The sequence below is a fragment of the Panthera onca genome, chromosome A3 (assembly GCF_046562875.1).
Source record: "Panthera onca isolate mPanOnc1 chromosome A3, mPanOnc1 haplotype 2, whole genome shotgun sequence".
Classification (NCBI taxonomy): Eukaryota; Metazoa; Chordata; class Mammalia; order Carnivora; family Felidae; genus Panthera; species Panthera onca.
This window is the reverse complement of record NC_138341.1, coordinates 103,971,195-103,987,069: the sequence shown is the minus strand read 5'-3', so window position 1 is coordinate 103,987,069 and position 15,875 is coordinate 103,971,195. Positions and strand designations below refer to the sequence as shown.

At 36.7% G+C, this 15,875-nt stretch overlaps 1 protein-coding gene across 2 annotated transcripts in view; it reads left to right on the top strand.

Moving 5' to 3' along the window:
* The window catches only part of SLX4IP (SLX4 interacting protein), a 182,366-nt gene that overhangs the window by 141,046 nt on the left and 25,445 nt on the right, over nucleotides 1–15,875 (top strand). For both annotated transcript variants that reach the window (XM_060611968.3, XM_060611964.3), the window contains exon 5: nucleotides 13,563–13,640. In XM_060611968.3, the coding sequence (XP_060467951.1) occupies nucleotides 13,563–13,640 (78 nt within the window). The remainder of the gene's footprint in view (nucleotides 1–13,562; nucleotides 13,641–15,875) is intronic.

Genomic DNA, 15,875 nt, shown 5'->3' with positions numbered 1-15,875 from the left:
TGTACATGACTCAAGTGAACACATCAAAAATTGAAAAAAGACCTAGCACATTTTAAAATGGGATACAGATCCCAACTGAGGGGATTTGTTTGTTACAAATTTGAGGAGAATGTTTGTTACAAACAAATGCTGAATAGAAAATATAGAACAGAAGATAGTCTACATAAACATTGTAGGAGAAAGCAGTTCACTGCATGTCCTTAAGGACAGAGCCACAAATCTGTGATGTGCCTATTACAAAAGCTAATAAATTTGAAAACTTAGGTGAAATGGAAACAAATACTGTTCTCATTGCTAAATCACTAAAAGTGTTCCTTTTATAATCAAGGGTACCACAGCGATTCCTACTAGGAACAATATTCAACATTTACTGGAGATTCTACCCCAAACTATAAGTCAGGAGAAAAAATACAGATGGGAAATTTGGAAATAAAGAATAAAAGTGTCATGAAAAGTCTAAGGGAAATATAGTGACCAATTATTAGAATTAATAAGAGGGTTTAATAGATTTTTCAGTTGCAGGTCAGCATACAAAAGTCAATTGCAACAGCAGACAATTTGAAAATGTAATTTTTAGGAAGCAATATATGTGATGGCAACAATAAAAAATAGGAAGTACCTCATAATAAACTTAATAAAGTATGCAAGAATGTTACATAGAAAAATTCTAAACTTTACTGAAAGACGTTTTTTTAAGTCCTCAAAAATAATTGGGAGGTCTGCCATGTCAAATATATAGGAAGTCCCATTTGTCTCCAAATTGGTCTATAAATTCAGAGCCTTTCTAATCAAACTGTCAATTTTTTCATGCAACTTGACAAGCTAACATTAAAAGCTATAGGAAAGCATAAAGGACCAGGAGTAATTCTTGATGAGGACTAGAAACAGCTTCGAGGGTCAAGAAAGGAACTTGCCCTACTGGATATTAAGGTTTATTGTAAATAAAGCTTAGGTAATTAATACAGTGCATATTGACTGATAAGTCAATGGAATAAAATAACTCTAAAAGAGAGGCCTAGGGGCGCCTGGGTGGCTCATTAGGTTAGATGTCTGACTTCAGATTGGGTCATGATCTTGTGGTTCATGGGTTCAAGCCCAGTGTCGGGCTCTGTGCTGACATCTCGAAGCCTAAAGCCTGCTCCGGATTCTGTTGTCTCCCTCTCTCTCTGCCCCTCCCCTGCTCTGACTCTGTCTGTATCTCTCTCAAAAATAAACAAACATTAAAAAAAGAGAGAGGCCTGTATATGGCAGAACCAGCTTTACAGATCAGTAGGAACCATCTTCTAGTGAATATTAAATTGGAAAAGAGTGAAAGTGGATTCCTAAGTGGTAACATACACAAAGTTCATGTACATTGAGTTTTTTAAAGAAAAATCAGGTTATAAAGCAGCTTTTGTCATGTGATTCCATTTTTGTAAAAAGAAATAGGAATATATGTGTGTTTATATGTCTTCAGAAAAGATCTGGAGGTCATCAAAAGTCAAGGTGAAAAAAGTAACTGTTTCTGGGTGGTTGGATTATTGGTGATTTAACTTTATAAACCTTTTTATTTTTGTCCAGTTGGTTTTTTTTAAAACACATTATATATACATTACTTTGAATTAGAATTTTTTTTCATTTTGAGTTTTTTCATGTAGCTGTTCTTATTTGTCTATTCTTCTAGATTAATTTTAGAATTAATTTGGCAACTTTGAAATTGCTCCCTACTCTTACCACGCACACACAAAAATGTTTTCATTGTGATCCTGATTGGAATTGTCTGGTACGTAATAGGCATTCAGTACATGTTTGTTAAATAAATAAATATGGGAACAATGCACATCTTTATAACAATTAGCCCTTCCAACCCAGAACTTGGTGTTTTACTCAAACCTTCCAAGTCCTTTTTTTAAAAAATGTAAGTTTTGTGATTTTTAAACTACAGATCTCACACATTCATACGATTAATGATTTCTAAAATTGCATAATCTTTTCATTTTCCCCCACATTGAGTCAAACCCTTAGCTGTGTATCTTTAATGTCAGGACTTAGAGGTGTCAGAATGATTTAAATGTAGATAAACATGTCCTGTGTAGTGAGGTTAAGGACCTGGGTTTATTTAGCTTAGAATAAATGACTAGATTGAAACTGACTACCTATCTCCAAGCATTTGGTAGCAGCCAGCTTTCTTTCATCTCTGCTGAAAGCAGAACACAAGAAAATGAACTTCAACTGCAGTGCGAGGAATTTAGATTACAAATTGTCAACTGGTGGTGCAAAGCTGAAGCTGCCTTCAGAAAAACTGTACTTGGACTGCTATATTTTAGTTCATTGCTAATTTAAAATTTGGGAGATTTCATATAAAAATTTAGATATTTAGCTTTTCTGGAAAGGCCTAAAATTTGGTACCCTGGTGCCCTAATTTCCAGTGGCAGCTGATGCTGGAGTTCAATAGCTTCTGTCCCCTTTTAACCAGGCATGTGCTTTCTCTGGTTTCCAGAGTCCAAACCCAGCCTTTTTGCTGTCTTGTCCTTTAAAGCATCAAAGTTTGCAATCTCATTTCAAATGGTAAAGGAAGAATTAAGTCACACATGCCTAGGTTTGGCATCTTCTCATTTGGCATTTGGTGGTGTTTTTAAAATATGATTTAAATATGATCCTGGCTAATAAGCAGGAAGTGAGCTAGATGGCTGTTCAAAGATGTTTCTTGTCCTGTGATTCTGCAATCCTGTTCGAATAGTCCAGTGGTTCATCAACTCTTTTTCTCATTGCACATGGTCATAGAATCTCAGAGTTGGAATGGACCCCCTGCAAGAGAGGGAGGCCACAGAGGATATGCTTCATCTGGTGCTTCTCATCTTATACACAGGAAGTTTGAAAGTTGTTGCAAGAGTGGCCTGCTTGAACAGCCAACAGTTCAAACAACCAGCTCCCTCATTTAGAAATAAAAGATCTGTTTCTTGGGTCACCTGGGTGGCTCAGTTGAATAAACTTCCAACTCTTGATTCTGGTTCAGGTTATGATCTCACAGCTTGTGAGATCAAGCCCAATGTCGGGTTCCATGCTGACACTACAGAGCCTGCTTGGGATTCTCTCTTTTCCTTTCTCTCTTTGCTCCTCCCCCTCTTGCACTCTTTCTCTCTCTCAAAATAAATAAACAAAATCTCTGTTTCTTTTATACATAGTTATTTAAAGGTGAGTGAAGGGTTTTGTAGGGAACTTTGAGATTTTCATAAGTGCCCAGTTCTATCATCCTCATTATTATGCATCGTCTGGCAGAGTTATGATTGTGGGAGCCATCATTTTGAATATCATTTTGTCTGTGCTTGAACATTATCTAAACATGGTTTTCATACCTGATGTTAAGGGCATATTTTTATAAACAAAAAAAAAAAAAATAGGAAAGCAGTATGGGAAAGAAAGCTAAAGTGATAATTTCTCAATTTGTTTTATTCTAATTTTTGTCTGCCTGAGCTTTCTCACTGAATGGTAACATTCTCTGATGGTCCCATAGATAGTAAAATTAATAGCACATGGGGCCAGTGGTATTGCATACAAAGTCAATGAAGTGACAGGTAGAAAATTGTTTTTCTAAGTAAATTTGGCCTCAAGTAATCATTTTGTTCGTAGGTTTTTGGTTTGTTTGTTTTTTGTTTTTTTTCATGGAACTAACTAGTTTGCCCCATTTGTTTTGGCCTCAAATAGACATAGCTTTATTGTGACTCAGCGTCCAGTACTGTCCTTATTTAAGAACGTGAAATGTTATCTCAAGGGATCCTTTTGGAGTCTCTAAATATCTTGGGTAATAAGTGAAATTTTTAGCCCAGGACCAAATATTCCACTTACCCACCCAAATTTTTTCCCAGTTGTGGTCTTAAACTAGGATCCTGTGTGTGTGTGTGTGTGTGTGTGTGTGTTCTTAAACTTATGGTAAGACTTGTTTTTTGGTTCCCACAGAGCAACCCCTGTCCCCAACCCCACCCATCACCAACAATGGTGAAGATCACACTTAGGCCTATAACATGTTTCAAAGGGCCCCATAAGGGCTTTTCCAAAGTCTCCATCTCACACCCAACCTCCCTGTATATGTTCTAAGTGATGATATCACACTTGTGATTTCTCTACCGTTGGCCATCTTATAAGGACAGATGTGACTTACTGAATGGACAGTTTCAGAAGTAATGAGTTATAATTCATTTTTTCCTGAATGAAATAGCTTTAAAACACACATATTCTTCATTTTTTAAAATGGCTGTATATGTTCTTGGTCTAGTCTAGCATGGATGAAGACATTGTCAGTACTCAGTAGCTATCAGCCCCTTTCTTCCTACCCTCTTATTAAATCTCACCAGGTCTTCAGATGGAGAATGAGAGCTGACTCATGACCTCAGACTGGAAACAGTCACAAGTCTGAACTGGTACATAGTGTGGAGCTGCTTCCAGGTCAGCACACAGTCATCTGATTGTCACAAAGTGCCCTTTCTTAGAACAAGAATGAGACCACTACCCCACCTGCTTACCTTTGCTAAAAATTTAAGTGTTTATAAATTTAAGATCTCACTTCTTTGAAATTATCTTTAGGACTAAATATTCAAGTCATCTGTGTTCCAGACTTTGAATTATAATTACAGTGTTAGTTTGAACCTGCTCTTTCCTGCAGAACTTAAAGGAAGCTGTCAAAACTAATAAAGGGCTGGCATTGTAAAAGAGCATGCAGGTTGAAAATTTGTATTTAGGCAACTGAGATCTTATTTTTTTTAACTGCAAATTCTGAATGGAGGTCACTCTACAGGACAACTAGCCTGATCCCTTTAAAAGGTCATAATTAAGAATAAAAGGAAGGGAGACATTATTCTAGATTACAGGAATGTAAGAGACATAACCAAATGCAATGCATGATCTTTGGTTGGATTCTAATTCAAGAGGAGGTTCATTGATACACATTTTGGGGATAGTTTGGGAAATTTGAGTATGGACTGGTTATTTGACAGACCAATAATGTCATGCTCAGTTTTGATATACTATCTTGGTGATATAGGAGGATGTCTTGTTATATGTGAGTCTGTGCTCACATATTTAGGAGTAAAGTGTCATGACATCTAATGTATTTTGAAATGGTTTACCAAATATGTATTTGAAACATGACAGAATATTAACCATTATTGAGTTTAGATGGTGGGGTTTGGGGGGTCATGGCACTGTTTTTCTACTTTTCTGGATGTTTGACATTTTTCATCATTGTCAGTGATGTTACTGATAATGAAGAGGTCATCTCAGGGAGAGAAGTATTATGGGACAAAATAGGCCTTCCTACTTTGAGGTTGCCTTGTTTGGGACAAGGCTTGGCTGGAGGAGAGCCAGGCTGTGTTGGGTGGGGCCAGCTAGGAAGCAGTGCTTACCTGTCCTGCAGTCCTGATGGCTCAGCAGGCCACTTGGAGGCATTTTCCCAGGCTCCACGTGGTCTCAGAAGAGCTGTGGGAGAGGGCTTCTCATTGTGATGTGCTATACCATGGACTTGCCTTGACAGCATAGGGGAAGTTCACATCACCTTGGCTATGAGTCTCTTGGAAAACAAGTGAAGCTGGATAGTTTTACAGTAAAAACTCCATGTTGGATATTTGTTCTCAGTGTCTTGGGACTATGAAATAGAACAACCCAAATACACGAGCACTCCCTTAAAAACTATTACTCACTACAACACGGTACTACTTAAAACTAATCTACCACTCTGCTAAGCCAGGGTGGAATTTGTTCAACCCGTATTTGATTTTTTTTGTTGTTGTTTTTCCCTTTCTATTCATGAAGTCTCTGAATTTCTAATAAAGCCATTTTGGAGCGGTTTATTTAGACAGAATATGAAATAAAATAGTAGAACTCTGATTTGTCCTTAAAACATGGACTACCCTTTCTCTCATTAATATTACCGAGTCCCTACCCCTCCTCCTTTTCTTAGAGACTTAATTCTCTTTGATGAACTACCAGGTGAGTCAGAAGATGTTAATGTGCTAACAGATCATCATTTCGGGCCCCATCGGAGGTTGGGAGGTCTGTACGAAGATAAAGCAGCAGCTCTTTACAACGTTTGGAATGCCAGAGGCATAAACTGGAGACTTTGGGGGCTGCTTGGAGGCCAGGGGAGAAGGTTGACTCTTGTTAGTACTGGATGTCAAATGACATTAAGCAGTGCAGAAATATAGATTATGTCTAGAAATACACATATCTGAAGACTGCTGGTAGAAAGATGATTCCACAACAGAATTTTCCTTCTAAGTCCCAGTCTCTTCCTGTGTCTAAAGACAGTCTTCTCAGATTTAGGAGGACCACAATAGCTGGCAAGAAAACAGACATACTTAAATGTGATTTACAAGTGCCTCAGAATCTCAGAATGCCATTGTCAGGTAGTTTTCGAGTGAAAAGATTCTCACTTTACGATTTCCATTTTGTCCCCCAACCTGAGTCTCCTACTGACTCCAGTTCTGTGCATTTAGAACACCAGTGTTAGCAAGCTTGCGGTTTAGGCCCGGAGAAGGGAAAAGCAAAGGGCCTCCTGGATTCTTTGCCAAGTTGCTGTTTGATTGTAGAGAATAGTGGAACTTTGCTTTAGCTCTGAATAAGGACGAAATCTCAGTGGCCTGCTGAACTCTGTGAAGTTAATTACATTAAAGAGCAAAGATAAGAATGTAGTCTTTATCACTGCCTGCTATCTATGGATAAATGAAATACATCTCTGTAAGCATTTCGAGTCAGTATATTTCAGTGGCAGTGACTTTCTCTGTTTATATATCAAAATTAGTTTGCCATAAGAACTGAATCTTTTGTGTTTAATCTCTCTTCAAGTTCTCTTTAAACAATAAAGTTTCCTATGGCCAGTGGAATTTGGATTAAGCAGGTGAAAATCTTTTTTACATGTTAAGTTTGCCATTTCTCTTGTCGATGCCATGGTGGGGAGTATTCATTGAAATCATAACAAGTCCCCAGTTTAGGAATGATTCTCTTTAGCATAATCCTATTCTGGGGGGTGGGATGGATAGGAGATACTCAGTTCTCCTAGTAATTTCAGTCATAAATCACTTAGAATTTTCTTATACTGCTCTCTTTTTCTTTTTTTTCTTTTTTTTTAATTTTTTTTTACATTTATTTATTTTTGGTAGACAGAGAGAGACAGAGCACAAGTGGGGGAGGGGCAGAGAGAAAGGGAGACACAGAATCCGAAGCAGGTTCCAGGTTCTGAGCTGTCAGCCCAGAGCCCGATGCGGGGCTCGAACCCACAGATCACGAGATCATGACTTGAGCCGAAGTCGGACACTTAACCAACTGAGCCACCCAGTCGCCCCATACTGCTCTCTTTTTCTGTAGGGAAACATGTCATATTGAGACTGTTGCTTAACTGACCAAGTAAGCTTTCTTTATCACCCAAGGTATCTCCAGATACCATGCTTCCTGAATTGGAGCTGTAGTTTTCATAGTCGACTTCAGATTTAGCCCCTTCCTGATAATAACATTCTATTGCTGGATATTTTGTACAGGGAAAAGATTTTTGAAAATCCGAGTCTTAATCACTAGAGCTGTAAGTGTTACCAGCAAAGGCAGAATGACTTACATACTGCATTTTATTGTTATTCACACCTTTGGAAGACTGACATTATAAATCATTACTTTCAAAATCACTGTAAAATTTTTCTGTCTGTATTCATAGATCCTTTCTTACAGTCTCCACCAGCCCCCCCACAGCAGTAGGACAGATAAACAGATGTGCAAATCACTTCTATTCTCTCACTGACCTAAGGAATAAAGGATTTGTTTTAAAGCACTCAGAATAATGCCCGTGGTGTACATATTTTGTTTGACGTTTTAAGCAGAAGAAAGGCACATGACCAAAATGCAATCTGTTTCAAGTGTTTTAGGAAAAAATATATTTCATCTCTGTAAATCTGGAGATTATGCTATCATAGACGTCACTCTTATTTCACAATCCCCATGACTAAAGCAGTTGTGCTGTCAAAGCTGTAGCTTGTGTAGACAGACATCAAATCTGCAGTCACTGATGTTCTGGATCTTCTACAGGGGTGTGAGAAGGATACTGAACGTAAAAGTGGGAATTTCTTTGCATTTTTTTAAAATAAAAGTTATTTCAAAAACAATTATAACCATGGACTTTGAAAAATCTGAAGGTCCTGGAGACCACCTCTTATAACACCTGGCCCTTTCAATTTCATGGATATAATACTGTCTCTGAGGTTGTTTTACAACCCGGAGATGCTTACCCTCTTTGGTAGGACAGTTTTACTTAATGTTTTTAAGAAAGTCATCAACAGAGTAGTTTATACCTGGAGGTGGGTGGAAGGGAAGGAATAGAGGAGGGAGGGAGGAAAGCAGAGAGAGAAGAAGGAACTGTGCTGGTACTTTTTGTGAAATTCTGTTGCTACCCTATAAGATGAATGGTAATGTCTCCATTTTCATATGGAATGTACTCCTTTGTACCAGGCTCCTTTACTTGACATTTTTTTTTTTTTGAGATTTTTTTTCTGATATCGCCTGTAGTTGTAGTTTATACATTTTTAGGGACAGGGTAGTATTTCACCATGACTATGCCCCCTTCCCTTTAAATGTAAGTTTCAGGTGTACATCTTTATAATTCGACATCTGTATACACTACAAAGCTTGTTTAACATCTGTCACTGTCTAGTTAACCCTCTTGACCCATTTCACTCCCCAACTCTGCCCCATAACCACTACTCTTGCTGTTTTGTTTGTTCATTTGTTTGGTTTTTCAGACTCCATGTATGAGTGAAATAATACAGTATTTGTCTTTCTCTGCCTTACTTCATTTAGCCTAATATCTTCAAGGTCCACCTGTGTTGTCGTAAATGGCAAGATTTCATTATTTTTTATGTTTGAGTAGTCCATGGTATAAATGTACCACATCCTCTTTATCCATCCATCTGTCAGCACCTAGACTGTTTCTGTATCTTGGCTATTGTAAGTAATGCTGCAGTAAACATAGTGGTGCATGTATCTTTTTGAATTAGTGTTTTCATATTCTTTGGATAAATATTTCAGAGTGGAATTGAGGGGTCATACAGTAGTTCTGTTCTTAATTTTTTGAGGCCACTATAATTTCCATAGTGGCTACACCAATTTACATTCTCACCAACAGTGCACAAAGTTTCCATTTTCTCCACATCCTCACTAACATTTGTAATTTCTTGTTTTTGTTCGTTTGTTTTTTAGTAGCCATTCTAACAGATGTGAGGTGTTTTCTTATTGTGGTTTTAATATGCATTTTCCTAATAATTGGTGTTGAGCACCTTTGCATGTGCCTGTTGGTCATCTGTATATCTTCTTTGGAGAAATGTTGATTCAAATCTTCTGCCCATTTTTAAATCAGGTTGGTTGATTTGTTGTTGTCAAGTTGTATGAATTCTTTATGTATTTTGGATATTAACTCCTTATCAGATATATAGTTTGCAAAAATCTGCTTCCATTTAGTGGGTTGCCTGTTCATTTTGTTGACGGTTCCTTTGTTGGGTAGAAGGTTTTAAGCTTGATGTAGCCCTATTTGTGTACTTTCACTTTTGTTTCCCTTGTCTTTGTAGTCAGATCCACAAGGATGTTGCTAAGACTGATGTCAAGGAGTTTATATTTTCTTCAAGGCATTTTATGGTTTCAGGTCTTAACATTCAAGTCTTTAATGCATTTTGAGTTAATTTTTGTGCATGGTATAAAATAGCGGTCTAGTTTTATTCTTTCGCATGTGGCTGTCCGATTTTTCCAACATCATTACTGAAGAGACCATCCTTTCTCTATTGTATGTCCTTGGCTTGTTTGTCATAAACTAACTGTCCATATATGTGTGGGTTTATTTCTGGGCTCTCTATTCTGTTTCATTGGTCTGTGTGTCTGTTTTTGTACTGATACCATAGTGTTTTGATTTACTACAGCTTTGTAGTATAGTTTGAAATCAGAAAGTGTGATACCTCCAGCTTTTTTCTTCTTTCTCAAGATTACTTTGGCTATTTGGCATCTTTTTTGGTTCCATACAAATTTTAGAATTGTTTATTCTAGTTCTGTGAAGTATGCCACTGGAATTTTGATAGGTGTTGCCATTAATCTGTAGATTATGTTGGGTAGTATAGACATATTCACCATATTAATTCCAATCCATGAACACAGAATATTTTTCCATTTATTTTTATCTTCTTCAATTTCTTTTGTCAGTGTCTTATAGTTATCAGTGTTCAAGTCTTTCATCTCCTTAGTTAAATTTATTACTAAGTATTTTACTCTTTTTCTGATGCGGTTGTAAATGGGATTGTTTTGTAAATTTCTTTTTCTAATGTTTTGTTAGTTATATATAGAAATACCACAGATTTTTGTATATTGATTTTGTGTCCTGCAACTTGAATGAATTCATTGGTTCTAACAGGTTTTTTTGGTGAATTCTTTAGAGTTTTCTATATATAGTATCATGTCATCTACAAATAGAGACAGTTTTACCTCTTTTCTGGTTTGGATGCCTTTTATTTATTTTTCTTCCCTAATTGCTATGGCTAGGACTTCTGAGACTATGTTGAATAAAAGTGGTGAGGGTGGGCATCCTTGTCTTGGTTCTGATGTTAGAGCTTTCAGCTTTTCACCATTAAGTGTGATGTTAGCTATAGGATTGTCATATGTGGTTTTGATTACACTGAGGTATATTTCCTCCATACCCACTTATTGAGAGTTTTTATCCTAGATGGGTCTTGCATTTTGTCAGATATTCTTTTTCCCCACATCTATTGAGATGATTATGTGATTTTATCTTTAATTTTGTTAATGTGATGTTCAGTGTTGATTGATTTGCAGATGTTGGACCATCCTGGAATCACTGGAATAAATCTCACTTGATCATGGTGTATGATTCTTTTAATGTATTGTTGGATTTGTTTTGCTAATATTTGTTGTGGATTTGGGGATCTATGTTCATCAAGGATATTGAGGGTTTTGTTAGACAATGTGCGTGCCTTAGGGGAGAGGGGCAGAGGGAGAGAGAGAGAGAATCCCAAGCAGGATCTTTGCTTGGTGCAGAACCCAATGCAGGGCTCCATCCCACAACCCTGGGATCTTGACCTGAACCAAAATCAAGAGTTGGATGCTCAACTGCCTGAGCCACCTTTGGCACCCCAAGGATATTGCTTTTAATTTTCTTTTTTTGTGGAGCCCTTGCTCTGGTTTTGGTATCAGGGTAATGCTCACCTTGTAAAATATGTTTGGAAGCTTTCCCTCCTTCAGTTTTTGGAAGAGTTGAAAAGGATAGGTGTTAAATTTTCTTTGAATGTTTAGTAGAATTCTCCAGTGAAGCCATCTGGTCCTGGACTTTTGTTGTTGGGAGGTTTTTCAGTACGCTTTCAATCTCCTTACTAGTAATTGGTGTATTTAGATTTTCTATTTCTTCATTATGCAATCTTGGGAGATTGTAGGTTTCTAGGAATTTATTCATTTCTTCAAGGTTGTACAGTTTTTTGGCATATAATTTTTCATAGCAGTTTCTTACAACCCTTTGTATTTCTGCGGTATTGGTTGTAACATCTCTGATTTTATTTGAGTTCTCTTCTGTCTTTTTTCTTGGCAAGTCTAGCTAAGATTTTTCGGTATCATTTATCTTTTCAAAGAACTAGCTCTTTCTTCATTGATTTTTTTCTAATGTCTTTTTAGTGTCTATTTCTCTTCTAGTCATCATTATTTCCTTTCTTCTGTAAATTTAGGGTCTTGCTTGTTCTTCTTTCCTAATTCTTTAGTTGCAGAGCTAGATTGTTTATTTGAATTGTTTGTTTATTTCTTGAGGTATGAATTTCCCTCATGGAACTGCGTTTGCCGCATCCTGTGTATTTTGGTATGTCCTGTTTTTATTTTCACTGGTTGTAGATTATTTTTTAATTTCCCCTTTGGTTCCTTCAATAACCCATTGGTTGTTTAATTATTTGTTGTTTAATATTTTTATATTTTTTCTTATTTCTTCTAATGAATTTCTAGTTTTATACCATTGTGGTTGGAAGAGATGCTTGATATGATTTCAGTTTTCTTGAAATTATTGAGATTTGTTTTGTGGCCCAACTTGTGATCTGTCCTGGAGTATGTTCCATGATCGCTTGAGAAGAATGTGTATTCTTTTGGATAGAGTGTATATATCTATTAAGTCTGTCTGGTCTAACGTGTTATTTAAAGCTGATGTTTCTGTTTTAATTTTTTGTTGATGTTGTCTGGATGATCTATCCATTGATGAAAGTGGGGTATTAAAGTCTCCTGGTATTACTGTATTGGTTTCAATTTCTCCCTTTAGGTCTGTTAGTGTTTGCTTTATATGGTGCATATATATTTATAAATGTTACATTTTCTTATTGGATTGACATCTTTATGTAATGCCTTCTTTTGTTTTTTATTACAGTCTGTTTTAAAGTTTATGTTGTTTTATCTGAGTATACCTACTCCAGCATTCTTTTCATTTCCATTTGCCTGGAATACCTTTTTCCATCCCTCACTTTCAGTCTGTGTTCTTACTTCTGAAGTGAATATCTTGTAGGCGCATATAGATGGGTCTTCTTGTTGTTTTTTGATTGTTTGTTTGTTTGTTATCTATTTAGCACTCTGTATCTTTTGACTGGTGATTTTAGACCATTTACATTTAAAGTAATTATTGATAAGTATATGCTTATTGCCATTTTGTTAATTATTTTCTTGTTGTTTTTGTAGTTCCTCTCTATTCCTTTCTTCTCTTTCTCTCTTCTTTTTTGGTTTGATGGCTTTCTTTAGTGTTATCTTTAGATTCTTTTCTCATTTTCTTTTTGTATTTATTATGTATTTTTTCCTCATGGTTACCACAAGGTTCACATAAAATATCATATGTAAATAGCAGTCTGTTTTAAGTTGATAGCAACTTAATTTTAAATACATTCCAAAACTTTACCGTATTACTCCTTTCCCATGTTTTATATTTTTGATGACACATTTTACATCTTTACATTTTCTGCTGCCTGTAACTAATTATTGTAATTTGAGGGAAATTTACTACCTTTGTCTTTTAACCTTCATGCTTGCTTTGTAAGTGCTCGCTCCACTACCTGTGTTATATATTTTACTTTTCCAGTGAGATTTTTACTTTAATATATGTTTTTTTTTGTTATAATTAATAGTTCCATTTCTCTTGGGCTTAAAGAAGGCCTGTTAGCATTTCTTGTACGGCCGGTTAAGGGGTGATGAATTCTTTTAGCTTTTGCTTTTCTGGAAAGCTCTTAATCTCTCCTACAGTTTGGAATGATAATCTTGCTGGGTAGAGAATTCTTGGTTGAATTCATTGTAACAGATAAAGTAACTGAGCCACTTAAGGCACTGGAGACAATCCCAACCAGGTGCTCTGGCCAGTCCTCCTAGAAGAGCTCATAGTGTAATATTTACCCCTTTCTCTCATGTGAATCCCTCTATTGATTCTTTTTAATCTTTCATTTGTTAAATAATTATTGAACACATACTACATGGTAGGCACTAGGGAGGGCTGTGGGATTTAGTGGCAAACTTGTAATCTAATAATATCCTCTTTTACCTTATAGGTTATGGCTTTCAAATCACAGCCTATTTCCTCAAGAGAGGGATACGCCTCCACTGTTTCAGAAGTTCACAGAATACTGGTAAGAAGCTGATATCTTGGATTGTCAAGCATTTTGCACTATTAGCTTGTCCTAGAGAAGGAATGAAAATTAAGGAATGAATATTACAACTTTCTTCGTTGCCTTTGTAAAATTGAAATACTGATTGAGAGTATTTCTAAACATTTGTGATTTTTTTTTTCAATTTTCACTGTTTTACTGCCTGTCTGAGAACTGTGAGCTGGGCCACATCAGGCTTTCCTTTCCTGCTGCATCTCAGCACTTTCATTGAGCTTCCAGAATGATTTGACAGGCAGTTACACCATGAATCACTTCATCTTGATGCACACCAAGTCCCTGGGATACAGAGCATGTGTGTACACGAGAAAATGCTTTCCCAGCCCAGAGCTGTCAGAGCCTTTCTTAGGTGTGTGACAAGGCCAGCTTCCCCCCTCCTTTCCCCCAGGTCAAGATGTCTGCTGAGGAAATGATGTCAAACACGTCCAGCCAACAACAATAAAGTCAGATGCTAATGACAATTCTCCAAGCTGATCTGAACATTGGAAAGAAACTCTAACTGAACTTCCTTGGATGACTTTAATATATAAGATATGAAACAAGGACTTTGAAAATAAACCGTATGGAGGTTTGCTCTTGGAATCTTCACAATTATCTACACTTTTTAAACTTTAAGTGTCACTCAAATATATTACTCTCTTACTGGGGCTTTCCACTTTGTTCAATTCTCTTAGTAAAATAAGCACTTAACCTGGTATCTGTCTGTTAAAATGAAGGCTATCTGTATGGTAAAGATTGCTATTGCCTAAATCTTTATTTAAATATTAAAATGATAAAAGTTTCAGTTATGACTTAAGCAAAGAAGAAGTGTACAGAGGTTGCTTTCTGTTTATATAATACCTGGCTCCAAAATGTTCAAAATGCATCATTCTAGTATTGTTACTTTTCAGAGGAAGAAATGGAAGGACAAAACAGAGAAATTATTGAATAGAACTGATCATTTTTATTTAAAAAAAATTTTTTTTAAACATTTATTATCGAGAGACAGAGAGAGACAGAGCATGAGCGTGGGAGGGGCAGAGAGAGGAGGAGACACAGAATCCAAAGCAGGCTGCAGGCTCTGAGCTGTCAGCACAGAGCCCGACGCAGGGCTCGAACTCATAAATCGCGAGATCATGACCTGAGCCGAAGTCGGATGCTTAACCGACTGAGCCACCCAGGCACCCCGGAACTGATCATTTTTAATTTAAATTCTGATCCGCTAGTATTTCAATGTCATGATTTTTGGCTGGCAGGCTTAGTTCCCCCTTCCAGAAAGTGGGAAGCAGACTACTTATCACTTACTTCAATAAGAAATTTTAAGAATTAATAAATATCAATGACTTTATTTATTATTATTATTTCTTGTTTGTTTTTAAATCTATCCCTAGTCTCTTACGAGATAGAACATCTAAGAGGGGTCGAAGTTTCAACACACTCAGGCCCTCTGAAATGGAGATTTCTACATGAGGAGGACTAGTGGGAGTGAGACCAGAAGGACAGGTTAGACCCCACTCATGGAGGGCTTTGAAGTTTGCACATCATGTTATGGGTACTGAGGATCCACAATGGGGTTTTGAGCAGGATAAGTGGAAATATTTTTTTAGAACTGTTAACCTGCTTGCACTGAGTAGGATGAATTAGAATAGGGAAGAGTGATCACCAAGGAGACAGCAGTGGTCCAGGGGAGAGGTAAGGAGATGGCTATTACTAAAACATCAACTCATTAGGCCTTTGGTGTAATTTAACCTAGTCAGGTGGTGTGGTGTTAACTGTGTTTAAGTTGTGTGTATATGTAACCACTACCTTCATGCTTGGCTTCTATCAGTCAGTCCCTCACGTTGTCATTCATTGTTGGAAATGAGCAAAGTATGTGAAAAGCTTCACTTATTTGATTCATAATATCCCTCTTTAAAAATGTTGGTCATATCTAAGAGGGAAGTTTTCTCTTTTAGAAAAATGTCTTTGTGTTATAAATATGATATATAAGTATTATGAAAAATATGAAAGCAATACAACCAAGTATAAAGACAGGAGAAGATCCTTACCTCCCACCCAGAATATATACTATTAGCATCAGCTAAACACCACTCCAGACATAGGTGGAGGCTGCATACATAAGTGAATTCATGAATGGATGGACAGACAGATGAGAGGAGGAGAGATACAGATGCCATTTACCATCTTATATTCTTATTTCATTGAATGTTGGGGTGTCCA